The 19,688-nt window shown below is 36.9% G+C and overlaps 3 protein-coding genes across 4 annotated transcripts in view; all 3 read right to left on the bottom strand.

Annotated features, from left to right (window-relative positions):
• LOC111488738 (histidine-containing phosphotransfer protein 4) overlaps positions 1-4,327 on the bottom strand; it is a 12,966-nt gene extending 8,639 nt beyond the window's left edge. Inside the window, exons 1-5 of one of the 2 annotated variants that reach the window (XM_023136664.1) lie at positions 4,078-4,295; positions 2,320-2,597; positions 2,003-2,153; positions 1,552-1,657; positions 45-1,162 (exon numbers count right to left, since the gene is read on the bottom strand). The gene's annotated coding sequence lies outside the window, so the exon portion shown is untranslated. Of the gene's footprint in view, positions 1-44; positions 1,163-1,551; positions 1,658-2,002; positions 2,154-2,319; positions 2,598-4,077 lie in introns of both variants that reach the window. The other variant, XR_002719246.1, reaches the window with a different exon arrangement.
• A 2,048-nt stretch (positions 4,328-6,375) lies between these two features.
• Positions 6,376-9,271, bottom strand: LOC111488664 (transcription factor MYBS3-like). Its single transcript, XM_023136553.1, has 3 exons — positions 8,748-9,271; positions 7,354-7,562; positions 6,376-7,104 (listed from the first exon to the last, which is right to left on the bottom strand). Exons 1-3 carry the CDS (start codon positions 9,082-9,084, stop codon positions 6,586-6,588), a joined length of 1,065 nt encoding a protein of 354 aa, XP_022992321.1. The 5' UTR covers positions 9,085-9,271; the 3' UTR covers positions 6,376-6,585.
• A 2,133-nt stretch (positions 9,272-11,404) lies between these two features.
• LOC111488596 (NADP-dependent malic enzyme-like) lies at positions 11,405-16,756 on the bottom strand. The gene is made up of 19 exons (XM_023136428.1): positions 16,557-16,756; positions 16,204-16,445; positions 16,004-16,124; positions 15,848-15,922; positions 15,394-15,545; positions 15,214-15,319; positions 15,077-15,142; positions 14,419-14,514; positions 14,272-14,343; positions 14,095-14,178; positions 13,918-14,016; positions 13,774-13,821; positions 13,248-13,301; positions 13,086-13,184; positions 12,930-13,019; positions 12,782-12,859; positions 12,623-12,697; positions 12,455-12,545; positions 11,405-11,790 (listed from the first exon to the last, which is right to left on the bottom strand). Exons 1-19 carry the CDS (start codon positions 16,584-16,586, stop codon positions 11,573-11,575), a joined length of 1,896 nt encoding a protein of 631 aa, XP_022992196.1. The 5' UTR covers positions 16,587-16,756; the 3' UTR covers positions 11,405-11,572.
• Positions 16,757-19,688: the final 2,932 nt, after the last annotated feature.

Genomic DNA, 19,688 nt, shown 5'->3' with positions numbered 1-19,688 from the left:
GGGGGGGGGGGGGGGGGGGGGAAATATAGAAACATCTAGCTTACATCAATTACCCGGCAAGAAAGGAACCACTATAATTTTAAAATCTGGCTTTGATGCCATCGTCCTAATTCAAGAAAGCATAAACATTGCCACCTCAGAGAATTAGTTGCTTAATGGGCAGCTCAAGAGAGCGGATATAACAAAAAAGAGAATACGTTTGTACCTTTCCTAATCGAGAATGTGTTCATTGAGAATAATCCAAACTTGTGCGTGTTGGTTGCAATCATATAGAGGCTTACCTTTAAGGTTGCTTTCTCAGTGAGCTTTACACAGATATTCCTCCTTTTGAAGCATCAATTCTGTTCATCCTCATAAGAATCCGTTCCTTGGAAATACGAAATTATTGAAAGCAGCATTCTCCACTATGGGTAGCTTTATCTCCATTCGCCAAAGTGTTATCCAAATAAGCCCATCCAAGTCCTCGAAGTAACCTAAAACAGAAAGAATCCCAGTACTACGCATTCATCTGAGTAGAGACAAAGTTAGACAAAATTTAACACACAATAACTTGAAACTATGTACGGCGTTACCTATATACATATATTGATTACACACGTTCCATGTAAGAAGTTTGCTAATTGTTTCATGAAATCGGAAAATTCATTTTAGTTAGTAGGGTTTCTAAGGTGAAGAGAACTTGGGTAAGGTAGATGCATAATTGCATGCAAAAATAGTATACAGGGTTGAAACTAGGTATATAGAAAAATACACGGCAAGCCTCTCTAACAAACTAGAATAGATAAGGTAAAGGAGCTGCAGAGTTTGTATAATTATTTAACTACAGCTGAAGTGTATGTCCAGTTTATAGAAAAGATCACATACTTCTGCCCAGCCAACCTGTATGTCGATACTACGTTCACCGTTCAGGTTGGCGCTCCTTGATTTGGTGCTTTAGGTCAATTACAGAAACTGAGATGTTGTCACCACTCAAATGACTGAACACATTGCGGATTTGATTTGCAGCATATTGTGCTGGATAAATTCCATCATGAGCTCCACCAAACGCCAACTTTCTGTGTTGCCTCCTCAGTATGCTGCAAGCCTCTTCATCACATCATCATCAGACAAGATATCCCATACTCCATCACTAGCCAGAATCGAACACTCGTCTTCTTCAGTCCTTGACATAAATGTAACCTCATCTCAGATATAATCCACGGTTTAAGAAACAAATTCAAAACTAGAACAGTATGTGGGTGGAAGTTGCAAAAAAAAAACGGTGAGAAAAACTATGAGTATCAAGGATGATGAGCTTAGCGAGCAATGATTTTGTTGTTAAGCAAAAACAGAACCTTGAACAAGCTAGAACAGTAATAAAACTTGAAAACACAGGGCAACATAACATATTTATTCCCAGCTAGTTTAAATGCTTTTTTCCAGTGGCTTGAGACTTGGTGGATGATAAAAATTATTAACTTGACTGTTCAAAGTAAGTGTCAGGAAATAAATAGAACCAGATAACTAGTTATGACTAGATCAGATAATATGAAGATATGGGTCAGAAGAAACCTATTGCCCTGGTCATAGTCAATACTCCTTCGACCCTAGGGAAGCCCACAAACAGAATCCGCACTCCTCCCTTAACCAGTCTATCATATTCTTCTGGCCCACTAATCTGCATCGAAAGGGGAAAATACAAGAGTCTTAATATTAACTAAATATGTTGTGCAAATTTGTGCAGCCAACTGAAACATATGATTGGTCTTCACTTTATTTGAACATAAAGATTACAAAGCATAACTTAAACAAAGCCACAATCGCAATTGAGAAAATACTAATTTTGGAAGCATTAAGCGTTTGGCAACCATAATTTGCAACATGATACAAAATCAAGAACCTTCAAGGTTTAATAACTTCAAGTAAGATCAACAATGAGAACTTTAATGGAAAATAAACATAATCTGGTATAACCAGTTTATATACAATCTAATCTTTCCAATGCTTCAGATATTACTCTCACTTACCAATTTCAGAAATGGAGCAATAACTCAATAGGGTACGAGCAAGCCAAAGATAGAAATTATGTCGACAGAATTATACACAATAAGTGTAAGCCCACTGAACCCCACAACAGCCTTCATCATCTAGTTCCAACTCCAACCTATTCATAACTTTGAGGAGACAAATGGGAGAACTAAAAACTGATGAGGAATAATTTATTGCTTGTGGCGTACGTTTAATTGAAAATGTTATCTAATAATGAAGTCAAATTATAAATTGTGACCAAGTATAAAATTTCTGCAACATAAAGCGGGATGCACAGAATTTTAATTGAACCTTTTGGTCAACCGTCAAGGGGATGGCTTGACTCTGACAACAGAGCATTGAATCACCATAGTTGGCAACAATAATCTGGCAAACTGACAGAAGAACAACCAAAGCTGTAGATCCAACCGATTAGGGTGCTAGAGTCTCGTCCTTGAAAGCGTCATCAACCCTCTCAGAAGACTTTGTCAATGCAATTTTCCACCGTCCATTCTGACCACTGTCCGAGCCCCCTCTAACCCACTCTTCTGCTAATAATTCATGGAAGTTCTTGAACAAGATGTCCTCACCTGAAATGACCATTAAAAAGATTGGTCATAAATTTAGTAGTTTCTACAATCATATGCCCTAACTCCATATCAAATATCTATTCCTACACTAGCTTTTTAATTGGAAACCCATTCCTAAACACATTGATAAAATATCATAATTTACACTTAGAAGTATTAAGGGAATGGCCACAGGTTAGAACAACAATCTTTCATTAAAAACAGCTTGAATACACAAAAGTATAAGTATATTAGTTCATATAAAAAAACCAAACCAAGGTGAGAACTATCTTTAAATGGGTTAGCAATGCCTTCGGTTGAGGATTATTGGGAGTGAATCCCACATTGGTTAATTTAGTGGAAGATCATGGGTTTATAAGTGAGAAATACTATCTCCATTGGTATGAGGCCTTTTGGGGAAGCCCAAAGCAAAGACATGAGAGCTTATGCTCAAAGTGGACAATATCATACCATTGTGGAGAGTCGTGATTCATAACATGGTATCAGAGTCATGTCCTAAACTTAGTCATGTCAATAGAATCCTCAAATATTGAACAAAGAATTGTGAGCCTCGAAGGTGTAGTCAAAAGTGACTAAAGTGTCGAACAAAGGGTGTACTTTGTTTGAGGGCTCCAGAGAAAGGAGTCGAGCCTCGATTAATCGAGAGCTCTATAAGCCTACTTTATTCGAGGGGGAGGATTGTTGATGATTATTAGGAGTGAGTCCCACATCGGTTAATTTAGTGGAAGATCATAGGTTTATAAATGAGGAATACTATCTCCATTGGTATGAGCCCTTTTGGGAAAGCCCTAAACAAAGCCATGAGAGTTTATGCTCAAAGTGGACAATATCATACCATTGTAGAGATTCGTGATTCATAATACTCATAATACCTCCTTAGTTCACGGTTAACAAATTCTCTCATTTACAGGAAAGCCACTCAGTAATTAAGTGGGGAACCTGTGTAAGTCGTTTGTGATCAAACGCCTCAAAGACTCTTAATTGAATTGCCTGATTGTAATAAATACAACGAAATGAGTTCCTTCTATAATCTAAAATTGAACCGAAACATAATGCTAGCATTATCTCAAGTGTGATTGCAAAGCAAAGCAAACCAGGGGTCGTCAATGACGCTTCCACGAAACCTTTTTAACATGTCCTCAACTAAATCCTACATGCAACGACCTCCATGAATTACTCTCTGCTAACGATCTCATAAAAAATGTCATTGAAAATAACCATATAGCCTCGATTGAATTCTTCAGAGTTGCACTAACAACCTATCAAATCCATTTAACGATATTTCCCTCCGGAAAGTTGTCGAAAACACTCCCGCCTATAGATGAGCAAGAAGCGAAAAGAAAAGTTCACAACGATACTCGAAGAGGAAAACGGACGAACATCGAAAAGAAACAACGATCAAAAGAAGAGAAGTCAAAATTCTTCATTACAAAACGTTACTGGCGAAGAAAACGCAACCGATGAAAACAGAGAGAAATACCTCAGTGAGATGCGATCATACGCAAAATGCGAGGAGCTGAATGAAAACTAAACCATAGTACAGGTAGCGAAACAGGGCTCAAACTCGGAAGTACGTGCTTTCGATCGCGCGCAATATTTAAGAAGATGACCATTCTACCCTCTCCGTTTCTTTATCACGAGTGCACGACATGTCGCTATTCAACGGAAAATCGACGCGTCGACTGGAAAGTCGTAACTTCCATTACGTTGGATTAGACCTGGTCCAGACCAGGCATAGGCCCATTTGAAGATGGCCCAAAACAGACATTTTAGACCTATTGGGCCGAATCATCTAGTTTTGGGCCTAATCATGACCCATTATTGTTCTTTTTTCCAATAGCCTCCCTGTTCCACCTTTCTTTCAGAATTGAAAATTTTCATGTTAGTTTGAGGATCAAACAAATTGACATCTCATTGTTTATCCACTAAGTTAACACTTGAACTGACATCTCGTTTTTTGATCTTGCTCGTCTACTATTCATTTTCATTATTAAGAATTCTTCTTAAAATAATGGTGAGATGTCTTTGACCTAAACATAATCCGATCGTGCGTGCTTAGAATGACTCAGTGATTTATCCTCTAAGTCATTCTCGAGTTGATACCTCATTTGGTCAATTTCTTAGAATAACTGTTAAATGTGCAACCCCAAGCTAATTCAATTGTTAGAAGAAAATAAATAAATAAAATTTCAAATGTTTTCCAATATTTAAAAGCTAAAATTAAATGTCTCATGGCACAGAATTTAAATAAACCAACTCGATAGTTTTAAGTTATTATTAAAGATAACGAAAAGAAGTACCTGAAATAATGAACCACCTGAGAATCTTTCTCCTCCGACCCATCATCTTTCCATCACACAGGAGATAGAAACTCTTCAATTACATCCCTTACCTAATTAATCCAAAACCTCCCCAAAATCTCAAGTCTATCACGCCCATTGCACTCATCGAGCCACTGCCACTCTAACAAGTGGCAGTCGGCCTTCCAGCGCCAGCATCTGTTAGGGATTCACCGGAATTATTGGTGATAATTCCGATAAGCACTTGACTTTAGAAGGCAACCAGATAGAAAGATAGGTTACAGATAAGAAAGAGTATGTTAAATGTGGAGAAGTGGTTTTTGCTCTAGCTAAAACGTGGAAGAAGGGATGAAGTGTGAGATCTCACATCAATTGGAATGGAACGAAACATTCCTTACAAATATGTGAAAACCTCTCCCTAGTCGAACCATTTTAAAACCTTGAGGGAAAATCCAGAATGGAAAGCCCATAGAAGACAATATCGACTAGCAGTAGACTTGGGCAGCAAGGATATTGGGCCTCCAATGGGAGGTGAATTGCAGTTGAAGAGGGAAAGAAAGAGGGTGTGGAAACCCCTCCTAATTAGAGGGATTTTAAAACCTTGAAAGGAAGCTCTGAATCAAAATCCAGTTACATTTGACCATGACCGAATATTGGAAGACAGATGGTCAAGGAACACTCAATAGAAGAACAGCTTGATAAAGGAAGACAATATTAAGAAGAAAACAAAAAACAAATCAACCAAATCAAAATTCTTAATTTAAAACACAAGTTAAGATGAAACAACAGGTGTAGTACACCAAGGAATGCATGCCTAATTGCTAAAGTTGGTCATGACGAGGCTCTTGGCGTTAAAGAGGAACCACCCATACAATACAAATAGGCAGTTCTTCATCACGCTCAGCTGTAAAGGAATTAATTGTAGGAGATATGATACTAAAAGTTAAATCCAGAAAAGAAGTGAAACGGAAAGAACTGGACGGTTTATATTTCAGCACTTGAATAATTCTTGACTTTTGTTAAAAGAAAACAGTAGAATTGTTCTTCCTTGCCATATTTACACTATTCAGAGACAAAAACAACAGTGGGGTCCGCATTCCTACAAAAACCAAATTCTCTTATTCCAGCGTTCCTGACTTTCAATGATCATGCTCTAAATTGAAAAATCAGACATATTCAATATAAATTCAATGTGCATTCAAGTCCAAGTGTTCATATATGGAGCAGTGTGTGAACAAAAACAATTAATCCAAAATTGATTTCATAGAGATAAACGCACCTGACCTCATTTCTGGTTATTGAAGATGGCTGAAGCAGGGCTGAAGCAAGCGTTCCCATCTTTGGGGCTGTAGCACTGAACCTGCCAGACAACCCAAAGAAAGAAATGCAAAAGTGGAATTACCAATCAATTCCTTGGTTAGAAAGGATCGATACCTAAAAAGGGTACAAAGAGTTATCAATAAAATCAAGTTAGGATCGGATCGGCTAATTTAACATATTTATTACATATCTATTTGTTTACAGTTACAAAGAATAGATATACTTAAAGAACTTTCTCTAGCCTACTTGATATCAATAAAAACACCCACACTACGGACTTCTCTAAGAAAAAAACTAATTTAAGGGTGTCATTTTACAAGAAAAGCTCGTGATGCATGAAGAATTCTCCCTCCTTCATTTCAAAGAGCTTAGATTGTATCATTGTCGTCCTTGTTAAAGTTTGAACGACTAACTGGAGTTTTAGGATGGAAAGCTGACTGTCTCAAGCCTTCGCCTATCAATCTTAAGGACAGGGGCGAATGCTCTCTATGTTCTCCTTCATGCTCTCGTAGAGTGAGTTGAGACAAGCCAACTAGTTCATCAACATTGACAGGTTCCTTCGGCACGACTGGAATTGGCCTTAGGACCTCATGATGACACATTTCTACACCCTTTTCTTCCTCCATTGGGAATGTACTTGGTGCCCAAATACGGAAAGGTAAAGGCATATAAGCCGGGATGAATCCTGGTATCATATGTGGGAAACCAGCAACTTCCATCTTAGTTGCATCGAGTTCGTTTCCATTTTCTTCAACTGTAGTTTCCATCATATGGAACTCTGAGTTAAGTGAGAGATTTAGTGAAGGTTGGGAACTTGAATTCTCTGTTTCTTTTGCCTGAGAAGCATGTAAAACCTCATCTGCTGGCATGGGCAGCGGATCAGATGCCTGCGGAACAATGAAACGAAGAAACTCAAAACCTTATGAAGAAAAAAATGTGCCATGCTAGTAGATACGCTTGTTTAGATCCAATATCCAGATGCATTATGAATAAGGACACCAATCTTTCAATTACAATATACAAGACAATGACCTACGTGACAAGAAAAAACTCTAACAGAAACTAATATGCAAACTCAACAGAGAAGTACGGGGGTTGCCAATAATAAACTAGCAATGTAAGAGTTCAAGACTAACCATCTCCGGAACCATGTCAAAGAGGCTCGACCTTCGCTTTCTTCTTGTTGAATTACTCTGCCGAATGAAATACTTTTGGGCATGGCTTGCCACCTGAGTTGGAGTCCTCGTAATAACAAAATTCCGAGAAATTCCACGCCAGTCTCCTTTCCCCAATTTCTGCAGACCAACTAAGAATAATCGATGCTCCTCCTCGGTCCATGGAACACCTAAAAACATAGTTTACGGCATCAAACAACAGTAATATGATACCTGATCCAATTATTAGAACTCCAATGCATTAAGAGAATATGCTACTGTTTGATCACTGTTGTCGAACTCCGTAGTCATATTGAACAATAAACGCTCAATCTCGTTTGATCCCAGAATTGTAGACTAAACAAGAAAAACACATCTGAGATTCCAGTATTGTCCGAGTTCAACAAATGCAATGGAGGTTACAAGTTCGACAATAAAAGTGAAAACAGAGACTTTTACCAACCAAATTATAATAGCCAACAACAATCAAACGACAAATATAATTATTTCCAAAGCAATTAGAAATGAAACTAGGAAATGTAGCATCCAATGCAATACTTACCACATCAAGAAACCTAATGGAGTTCCCGTCCCCGCCAACCTCCTCTTAGACCTATTAACTTAAAATACAGTTATTATCAAATGTCAAGCCAGTAAAGGCATTCTTCCTCTCTTCAACCTTCCATGGCATTCATTACAGTAGCCACTGGAACTAGAATGTAAATTGTGTCTAGCCATTGAGAGAAAAAAAATAAGGCTCATATGAAAAGGCCAGCAGGTCATTGCTTCACAATGCATACTTAGAAAGCACTGATTCATAATCTTTCATCGAATTGAGAATCTCAATTGTTACAAAACACTAATCTCAATTGTTATAACAAACTACTGGAATTTCATTATCGATTACCAGATCAAGAGAATTATCTTGACCATTGTTTTTACTTATCTCCTTCAACCTCAGATAGGTTTGCTTCTTTAAGTAAAGAACTTGTTGGTATCACTGATTTTCAAACTACTATGGTGTTGCGTCCTCCGTCATTGGTTTTCAATGAAATTCTTCCTAGTCAAGTGATTGATGCATCAGAATTCGTAACAAAACTGGAAAGAATGACGGAACCGATCAAAAGAAAAAAAGAAAGAAATAGCCACGCAAATCACCCACGCACGAAGCATTTATCAGAGAACAGACATGAAATCCGTCACAAATATACGGCGACAAGCGATTGTGAAACAAATCAATTAAACTCTAGAACACGGACATCACCATAATTGCCTTAACCAAATCACGAGGGAAATCAGGTCCGAAATCCTCTCAGAAACAAACGTTTCAGGACCAAAACATTAACGTTACGATTCTGAAACTGTTCATCGGTTACCTTTCTTCCTTTCACCCCGACGATTAGTGGAGCAGGACGCATGTGTAGGATCATCGGACAAAAAGCCATCGGTATCATGAACAGGATCAGAGTTAGGGGAGTCAGGATTGGGCGAGGCAGCGGCTGAAGAAGAACTATGGTAATGTACAGAGAGGTTACCCATGCTGGCGCTTTTCTTGATGAAAGACCCGTCCGTGAGCCTAACCCCAAATAGCTTAACACCACAACTGCCGCCGCCGCCGCCGGCGAGGGCAGCACTGCCAGTTCTGCCGCTGCGGGAGGGGCAGGTTCGGGAGTTATGGCCATTGTTGCTGCAGTGAGAGCAACGCCGAGTCATTGCGATCCGTGACCCGGCGAGTCAGCCCAGTAGAGCACAAATGGAAAAAATTGTGGAATTCAAGATCGTGAGAAGTGAAGATTAAATAAGAGAGAGGTTTGATGAAGAAAAAGAGGATTTTTAGGGGAAAATCAAAGCTCCGATTAGCCAAACGCGGGTGTTCGTTGGTAAGACTATGACCATTTTATCCAATAACGTATTTTTCTGGCCTCTCCCTTATTCTTATTATTATTATTATTGCTTAATTTCAATCTCAACCATTTATTTCTACCTTATTTTATTCCCTTTTCTTTTTTAAACTTTTAAAAAATATGTTTTAATGTTTTTGTTTTTAAATATAACAACACAAATAAATTTGAACATATTTATACTCTTTTTTTTTTTTCTAATTATTAAATCAAGTGGAATACGTGAATGAACTGAAATTGCATAGAATCTTCCTAATAAAATAGTTAAAAAAAAAATTAATAATTAAAATTATCGTACCAACTACTTATACTGTTTTCCATGGTTTCCAAAATAAAATAACAATATTAGCAACCTTCAATTTGGTTTTAACTTATTTATATTCTATATCTTTAAAGTTAATATTATTATCATGTAAAATGTCGTTATTCAGAGATAATTTAAAATATTATTCTTATACGAAATTTTTAACTTTTGATATCTTAATCCACACAAAATTAAAATAAAATATTCTTTCACTAACCTAATTAATAATTATATTTTTCTAATCACTTCTTATCCACTTCTTATCCACTCCTTTTTGTTTAGACTATATATAAAAGGCAGGTTGAAATTCATTTTTCATTAATTAATTTATTTAAACTATTAATTAATTAACTTTAAAATTTACCTAAGATTATTCTATAAAAACTAAATCTTTAATTTAGGGCATTTATGGTTACTTTTATTCTTTTGAAGTCTAATTGATAATAAATATATTTAATATAATTCGTTTGATAAATGTGGTTTGAATTTTATGATTAATATTTTTTTTTAGGGATTAAACGGATTATTTAAGTAACAATTAATTTTGAAATATGACATCTCTCCCTAATAAATATTGAAGGTTGGATATTTCAGAAATTTAATGCATTAAATTGGAATTATATAACTCAAGTTTTATTTTTCTATTCATTTAAATGCATGTGTAGTTTTTTAAATTATTTATAATTAAAAATACAAAACGTTTAAGTATTAATTATAATCTTGAGCTATAATAAATTATTAGGTGAGTTTATTATATGAGAAAACCTTTATTTATTATTATTATTAATTATAATCTTGAGCTATAATAAATAGATAATGCTTTTTGTTTTATTTATTATTATTAAAAAAAGAAAGGGGGATAAGAGTAGGTAGAAGGGTGAAAAAAAAAACAAATATATTATCGTGTAGGACAGGTAAACTGGTACGGACACGTGAAAAGCGGGACATGAACTCATGAGTTTCCAATTGGTTGCCACGAAACCAACCCCGCCTTTTTTATATTTTCCACGAAGAAGGAATAAATAAATACTTTTTTTTAATTAATTAATAAAAAAATAAAAAAATAAAAAATCTGGTGGTGTAATTTACAAGAAGCTAGATGTGTACGCAGTCTATTGCTTGTCAACGCTTGACCGTCGTTTCTTTTCTCTCTTATTCCCAGAAGTTTCTTCCACTTCCATTACACATATTTTCAATGATTTTTATTATATATATATATAAAACTCCTAACTGGTGCCTACTTATTTTTAATTTCAAAATATTTATTTTTAATTTATTTAAAAAAAGACTCTTCGTGTGAACCTAAATTTGCATGATTAATTGCATGCATCTTATTTTTAATTTAAAACCAGAAATTTATAATTATTTTAATTTCAAAATATTTATTTTAGTCTATATATTTCAAATTTAATTTGCTTGGCTTCATAAATTTTGTAATTTGGAAAGATATTTTAATTTAATCTATAAATTAGCAAAATATTTATTTTAATCTATATATTTCAAATTTAATAATAAATTTTGTAATTTGGAAAGATTTTATTAACGTGGGGTCGAAGTATTTTGAAGTTTAAATACTAAAATAAAAAATAATGAAAAAAATGAAATAAGTATGAACTAAAAATAAAATTTAAATATTAATACAAGCATTGTGTTTTGAAATACAGTTTATCTAAAATATATTACCCTTGATTATAGGCTAATATCTTTTATAGTCAATAATATTTACATTACAGTTTAGTTATCGTAATTGACCCTTGATTATAAGGACTAACATGGTGTATGTGTATCATTTATTGCTATTTCCATTTATTTTGACTCAATGAAATAGTGAAAGAATTAAAGTCCTTTGTTGGGTAAGATGTATGAAGTTTTACGGACCATATGTATACACATGCTTCTCATCCCATCAAAACTTACAGGACGACAGAAGTTGGTGGGAAGAACACAAATGATTGACAAAAAAAAGGGAGGCAAAACTGGGGAAACCTTGGCAGCTTCACCGATAGTTTGGGTAAGAAGGAGTGTACATACAGCTCTCGGCATGCTTCACCAAGTCCTTTGGTTGAGGAAGGCGACCGGCCAAACCAAGTTCATAAGCCTTTGCAGCTACTTTTGCTGCAATATTTGCTGAAATCTTTCTGATGTTGCTGAATGGAGGGAATATGAGTCCCTTGCCCAAGTTCTCTTGTGTAACCTGTGCAGCAAGAGCTTCCGCTGTTCCAACAAAACAATGAAGTTAAAGAACAGATTGAGAATCATCTTTGGAAGAGACAAGAGGTTACGCAATATCAGAACAGGTTACCACTTTGATGGATGGTATCATAATTTGTAAGTTAAGTCTATTGATCATTTTGAATTGTGTTTATGTGAGATCCCATATTGGTTAGGGGAGGAGAACGAAACATTCTTTATGAAGGTGTAGAAACTTCTCCCAAGCCGACAAGTTTCAAAAACATTAAGGAGAAACCTGAAAAAGAAAGTCCAAAGCGGACAATATCGACTAGCGGTGGACTTGGGCCGTTATAAATGGTATCATAGCCACAAACCTGGCGATATGCTAGCGAGGAGGCAAAGCCTCGAAGGGAGGTGGACATGAGGCGGTGTGGCAACAAGAACGCTGGGTAGATTGGGGGGTTCCACATCGATTGGAGAAGGGAACATGTGCCAACAAAGACACTGAGCTTTGAAGCCCACATCGGTTGAGGAGGAGAATGAAATTTTTTTTACAAGGGTCTGGAAACCTTTCCCTAACAAACACGTTTTAAAAATCTTGAGGGAAACTCGAGAGAGAAAGCCCAAAAAAGACAACATCAGCTGGCTAGGTTGTTACACTATCAAATTCAAATTCATGAGCTCATCAAGTCACTTTTGCACTTACAGGCTGCTAGGAGCATGTCATCACGAACACGGATGGTACCGGACATGATCAATCCAAGACCAAAGCCAGGAAAAATATAAGCATTATTTGCCTGAATAACAAAGGAAAGCAGTAATAACGTGAGACCTCGCACATCACCATGAAAGGGTCAAATGAATGTATAAAGACCTGTCCAGGTACAAAGACATTTCCGTTGTATTCAACAGGGTCAAATGGACTGCCGCTAGCAAAAATGGCACGGCCCTGCAAGAGGAAAAGGAACCATATAAAATGAAGTTACCATCGACAAAACGACAACTAGGACGTAGAATTGTGTGTATGTAGTACCTCAGTCCATGTATACGCCTCTTCAGCAGTGCATTCAGACTGAGAAGTGGGGTTTGAAAGAGCAAGAATAATTGGTTTCTGCAACCCACAACAAAGTTATGGTCAATATACTCTCTTATGAATCTGGTTGGTTTTCCAAATAAAACACCTTGTTAATGGCGGCCATCGCCTCCACGACGTCTTTAGTGAATGTCCTTCCCACGCCTGATGTCCCAATCAACACTGTTGGTTTGATATCCTGAAAAGAAATGGGAACTTTCATTGGTTTGTGCAAAAATTTGAATGGAGATGGTAAGAAAGAGACCTTCACAGCATCAACAAGATCTTGAATTGGTTGGTGCTCGTGTGCCCAAGGTTTCTTGAAGTGTTGGAGTGACTCCTTGCGAGAACTAACAATGAGACCCTGGAAACAAGAAGATTAGCACTAGAAAAAGGAGGAACTTCCTTTCATTTTCTTTTGAACTACCTTCGAATCGACCAGCCAGATTTTCTTGCGAGCATCTTCCAAAGGGGTATTCGTCTACAAAATGAATTCGAGTTAGTTTTGTTCATGTGATAACCTTTAGTGGTTCTGACAACAAATTCTTGGTAACCGTCCAAGACCACTACTAGCAAATATTGTCCACTTTGGTCCGTTACGTATCATCATTAGCCTCACAATTCTAAACGCGTCTACTAGGGAGAGGTTTCCACACCCTTATAAGGAATATTTCATTCCCCTCTCCAACCGAGGTAGGATATCACAATCCACTCCCCTTGGGGGACATCCTCGCTGGCACACCATTTGGTGTCTGGCTCTGATACCATTTGCAGCAGTCCAAACTCACTGCTAGCAGATATTGTCCTCTTTGGATTTTCCATTCCAAGCTTATCCTCGAGAATTTTAAAATGCGTATGTAGAGAGAGGTTTCCATACTCTTATAAGAAATGTTTTGTTCCCCTTTTTAACCAAGGTGAAATCTCACAACAAACAAGTATTATATGGCCATTACCTTTTTGAACATCTCTAAAGCAATGAGTTCTGCAATCCCTGTGCCAGCCTACAAGCAACAAACATGGGAAGTCAATCGAGATAGTTTACTATTAAGAGAGAGAGTTTACCATTAAGAGAGTTGATATGGCTTTAGATACACAACCTCTCCAGCGCCAAGAAATAGGAATTTATGGTCAGCCAATGTTCCACCAACTAGATTCAGAGCTGCAACAAGCCCTGCAAGGACCACGGATGCTGTCCCCTGTTGAGTAATAGTTCATACATTAGAATTCCAGTTCTGAAACGTAAACTAAAACTCTGGGAATCACTTAATAATAACCTGAATATCATCGTTAAAAACAAGGTGAGTCTTGCCATATTTTTCTAACAGATCGAAGGCATTGTGGTTAGCGAAATCTTCAAACTGGCAATATGGTAAGCCAATATCAGAGCCAGAGAACCAAAAGTCCAAGAAGAAGAAGACTTGGTTTATATTGTTGTCCCACTACAACTGTACCTGAATGAGAATTTTCTCTCCATAATTCTGTTTGACTGCAGCCATGAATTCGTGCACAAGCTCCTTGTATTCCTAAAGCAAGAAAAACAAAGGCGAAAACTTCACTATTATCACAAACCATAGGCTGGGTAACCAAATACTACAAACCTGACCAGTAGCCCTCTTTTGCCTGAGCCCAATGTAGAACTCATCATTCAACAGCTTGTCATTGTTCGTCCCGACGTCGATCGTCACAGGCAAGCACTGAAACAATATAACTTTGTGATAAGATAACAATTTCATTATTCCCGGTAAGAAAGTCAAAACATGTCTTGCGCATTCATCTATACAGCTTTCTGAATTCAGAGCTTTTGTGATAGAATTCAAGACACTGGGCAGTGCCCGCTGGCACTGGACTCTCAAGGGAGGTGGATTGTGAGATCCTACATCAGTTGGAGAGGGGAACATCGAGAACGCTGGCCTCCAAAGGGGTGAATTGTGAGATCCCACGTCGATTGGACTGGAGAACAACGAGAATGCTGGCCCCCCAAAAGGGGTGGACTGTGAAATCTCACGTCAGTTGGAGAGGAGAACAATGAGGATGCTGGGCTTCCAAAGGGGGTGGATTGTGAGATTTCACATCGATGGGAGAAGGAAACGAATCATTCCTTATAAAGGTGTGAAACCCTCCCTAGTAAATGCATTTTAAAATCTTGAAGGGAAGTGCAATAAGAAAAGTCCAAAGAAGACCATATCAGCTGGCGGTGAGTTTAGACTGTTACATACATAGTTCCACGAACAAAGGAATAAGATAGAAAATACTCACTGCAGAAGGACGAACACCGCCAAGAGCACTATAGAGGGAAAGCTTTCCAACTGGAATCCCCATGCCCTGAAGTATTCCATCAAATTTAAGAACTTAAATAGCAAAAAGGCAACAGTAATCATAATCCACAGCTATACCTGGCAGCCAAGATCACCCAATCCAAGGATCCGTTCACCATCAGTAACAACAATGACTTGAATACCCATCTCAGGCCAGTTTCGCAAAACCTCTAAGATCTTCCCTCTGCACAGAAACTTCTTAGTCTAAGTGTAACAGTGACTAACATAAGAACAGTGAAAGGCTACGCTTAACCATACTTCTCCCTCAAACTAATATAAAGACCCTGTGGCCGCCTGAAGATGCTTCCATATTTCTGGCATGCTTCTCCTACAGTTGGAGTATAAACCACCGGAAGCAACTCCTCAACATGCTCAATCAGAAGCTTATAGAACAACTTTTCATTGCTTTCCTGAACAAAGTAAACATAATTGATCAACTCAAATAATTGATCGTCGTTCTTGAGAATGGTGCATTTATAAGTAAGAAATACATCTCCATTGGTATGAAGTCTTTTGGAAAACCAAAAATAAAATCATGAAAGCTTATGCTCAAAGTGAACAAATCATATTATTACAAAGAGTCGTGATTTCTAATGATCATCACCAATAACTTTGCAAGTAAAAACTTACTATTCCATCTAAATCTATTTCTCAAAAACTCTCATTAATGACAAAATATCTGAGGCTATCGTGAAAAAGGGGTCATTGCTACCTGAAGATCCATCATGGCCATGTATTTCTGCAGAGGAACTTGATACTGCCGTATCCTGTACAAAAACTTTTTCACCTGACATTTGAGAGGCAAATAATTTAAGCTCGGCGACCCAAAATTGGCCTCAGAAAAATGATTGGAGATCACATAGATAACCTGAAGATCTTGAGAAATGACAGTAGGAGGCAAAAGACCACGCAAGTAGTGAGTATCTCTTTCTTTATCCGTGAAGGCTAAACCCTTATTGTGATGTGGGTTTCGCAGTAAATTATATCCACTAGAGAATATATGAACAATTATGATCATGATTGAAGAAAGTAATGAAGATTCAAGAATTGAATATGATTTTCCCTCACCTAGCAACAGAGACGGTCCAGGGAGTGACCCCCTGATCCTCCATGGCCATGACCTCGCCGTAGAGGTCAAGAATCCCATCGTTAACGGCGGAAACGGGGTCCAACTCAAGAACCGAATCCTTCAATGAGCTCTCCATCAAAACCCTGTCGTTTCTTTCTGATCTCACAGAAGAAAGCTTCAACGATTCCGAGTGCCGTTTCAGAGATAGAGGACTACAAGAACTGGAAATGGGCGTCTTATTCTGTTCAAACAAAATCCACAAGATTAGCAAAGAAATGGAAGAAACCAGTGGATTAGAAAGAAAACATTCCAAAGAATAGTTTGGTGGGGAATGAGTAGAATGTGTTGCTACCAGAAAAATGCATCGATTCAACGAAGCCATGGCGAAAAACTCGTGGAGGAATGAAAATCTTTTGGGCGTAGAAACAAGTGGGTGCGAGATTAACCGGGAGAAACCAATGAGAGAGTCTTGAGGAAGCGAGACGAGCGAGGGCGGGAACTGTTTCTTATGCGTTGCAGAAAAAATGTGCGCAATCCATGCACCCAATATGTGACGCTTACAATTACTTATACAACTGATGATGATTTGAGTATTTTTTAAAAGTTTGTATTATAGTTTTCGAATTTTATATAAATGTGATCATCTTAGATGGTCACGATCATTATAAGATTTACAATGATTTGAGTAATTTACAATATTTTTTTTGTAAATTTGGAAGCAATTCATATGTTCGTGATTGTAATGAATTTGTCGTTTTTTTTACTATTTAAAAACGAGAATTAATGTTTTGTTTTTTTTTGGCACTATAAGATGTCAAATTTTGGATTAAAAAAAAATAGATTCTATTAATTGGAAATAAATATTTGAGAGCGATTCATTATCTGAGTTATTAGGTTACAGATTTCGGTTCATAAAACTAGAAAACTTTTTATAGAACTTTAAATTTAAAATATATATATATATATATAATAAGCTCTTAGAAAATTAGAAAACTTTAAAAAATAATTATTTTATATTTAAAAAAATTAAAAGTTCAAATATTAAAGAGTTTAGGATGATTGGACATTTTTTTTAACAAAAGGAAATTTAAAATGAAATTTTGAGATGATATTAAAAAAAAAAAAACTATTTTATTTTTATTAAACTAAAAAAAAAACTTTAACAAAAGGAAATTTTGTATTTAAAAAAATGATATTGAAATTTAAAATTATAAAAATAAAATTCGAATTAAAAATGTAATTTAACATATTTTTAAAATTTGTAATTGTGTAGCTCGTAAGGAGGAAAGTCCGAGTAATATGTCCCAATCCAAGGAGTAGACTTTCTTCTTCTAATCACTTCTCTCTACGCTCTGCATAATTTCTTCTGTATTTGCCGATGGAGTATCGGAATTCGTCAAGGGATTTGGATGATTCTCCATTCTAATTCACATTAGCTGAGGCAAGTTCTTATGCTATGCTTGAGTTTATGTCTTTCAATCGATGCTTCCGAGTCTAGTTTCCCTGTTCGAGTTATGTGCAGAACTTCCTTACTGCATTTTCTGATTTGAAATTGCCGATTTCGATTTTGTATTTCCATTTACTGTGCCGCTAATTGTACAGATTGTGGAGATTGATAATATCTTAAAGGACTCTGAAGATCGAACACTTGGTCAAGTGTTTTTCCAGGATTTCGCACTTCATTTCAGGTTGTAGTGTGCAATTTTTGTAAAGCTTCGATCGCTTCTTCAAACGAGTATTTGTGCAATCTATCATCGTGTCTTTCCTTTCATGCTTGCTTTTTCTGCAGTTGCTCCCCTAGGCGCGCTAGAAAATCTCCCGTCACTGCGGTACAGGTCTTCGATTTTTTTCTTATCCGTTGTGTCTGTTGATATTGGATAATTCTTATCTGCCTAGGTGCATGACTGGTTCGAGAATCAGAAAAATTAATTGTACTTAATTATTCGGATACTACTTTTTTAACTGACGCACCGTCATCTGAACCACCTGAATTCAAAGGTAAATTCCGCATCATTGCCGATGAGTTGTAGAAATTCTATCTGAAGTGCTCCTTTGGATTGCCAATGTGCTTCGGTTATTGGTTTATGCATAGTTTTATATCTTTTGGCTCTACGATGGTTTTGTTTTATTATCTTGCACGACACGAGGCTGGTAGAGGGAGGGGCTGCACATTGATTGGTAACTCATTCGTGCCTAGAATTATTCAAGTTGCTGTGTGCACGATGATTGGTAATTTATTTGTGTTGTAAATTGTCATAAGTTTTGATTTGATTTGGTTTTTGGATTATATTTGATTTGGTTATTTGAATTAGATTTGATTTGGTTATTTGAATTAGATTTAGTCACACCAGGGTTTAGTTATATATAGGGATTTGATATTAGAATTTGGTATCGGAATTTGGGAGAGCTTTCGGAGTCACATTGTATTTGTTGAGTGACATGTGTTCTGAGTCTTTGTAGTGTGATAGTGAGATATTCACTTGTAATGCTTTGGTTTATTAGTGATTGGTTCGTGGATGCAGGGGAACTTCTCTCCGAACCACGTAAATATCTTAGTGCCTCTTTGTGTAAAATCGTTCATTGGTGTTGTGAGTACCTTTGTTCCGCTTTCGGCGCACAACAAGTGGTATCAGAGCCAAGTTGTGGTATTTTGGGGTATTGTGAAAGCTTGGGCCTCATCGACCATTAGACGTGCTCACAATCGTGTTTATTCTCTTGAAAATCAATTTTCAAGAATTGGGTTTTTGAGTTTCATTCAGATTAATTATTGCAAATGGCAGAACCATCACGACGTGGATCGAGAGTGTGGAGTTCCAATCTCGAAGTAGAAAAATTTGATGGAACCAATAATTTTGGTGTTTGGCGAGGCGAAGTTAGCGATTTATTGGTCATGCAAGACCTCGATGTCTCTCTCCAAGAGGAAATGCCTGAAGACATGACAGAAGCAGAATGGACGAAATTAAATCGGCAAGCCTGTGGAATTATTCGATCCTGTCTTGGCAAGGATCAGAAATATCCATTTATGAAGGTTACCATGGCGAAAGAATTATGGGACAAGCTTGAAGCGAAATATATGAAGAAGAGTGTGGAAAATAAACTCTATTTGAAGAAGAAACTCTTCCGTTTTGATTACAAGGAAGGCATCTCAATGGCTGAGCATTTGGATGATTTTAACAAAATCATCACTGATTTGCTCAATCTTGATGTTAAGATTGATGACGAGGACAAGGCGTTGTTGTTATTAAACTCCTTGCCGGAATCCTACGAGTTTGTAGTAACGACCCTACTACATGGAATCACTAATATTGATTTTGAAGATGTTTCAAATGCCTTAATAAACAATGAGATGCGAAAGAAGGAAAAGGAGACATATCAAAGCTCTAGCTCAAATGTTCTCACTGCTCATGGAAGGACTTCCAATTGGAAAAAGAACGAATGTGGAGAGCCTCGACTAAAGTCGAGAGGTAGATCTGATAATTGGAGA

Source organism: Cucurbita maxima, unplaced genomic scaffold (assembly GCF_002738345.1).
Source record: "Cucurbita maxima cultivar Rimu unplaced genomic scaffold, Cmax_1.0 Cma_Scf00013, whole genome shotgun sequence".
Taxonomy (NCBI): domain Eukaryota; kingdom Viridiplantae; phylum Streptophyta; class Magnoliopsida; order Cucurbitales; family Cucurbitaceae; genus Cucurbita; species Cucurbita maxima.
This window is presented reverse-complemented; position numbering and strand designations above follow the sequence as displayed.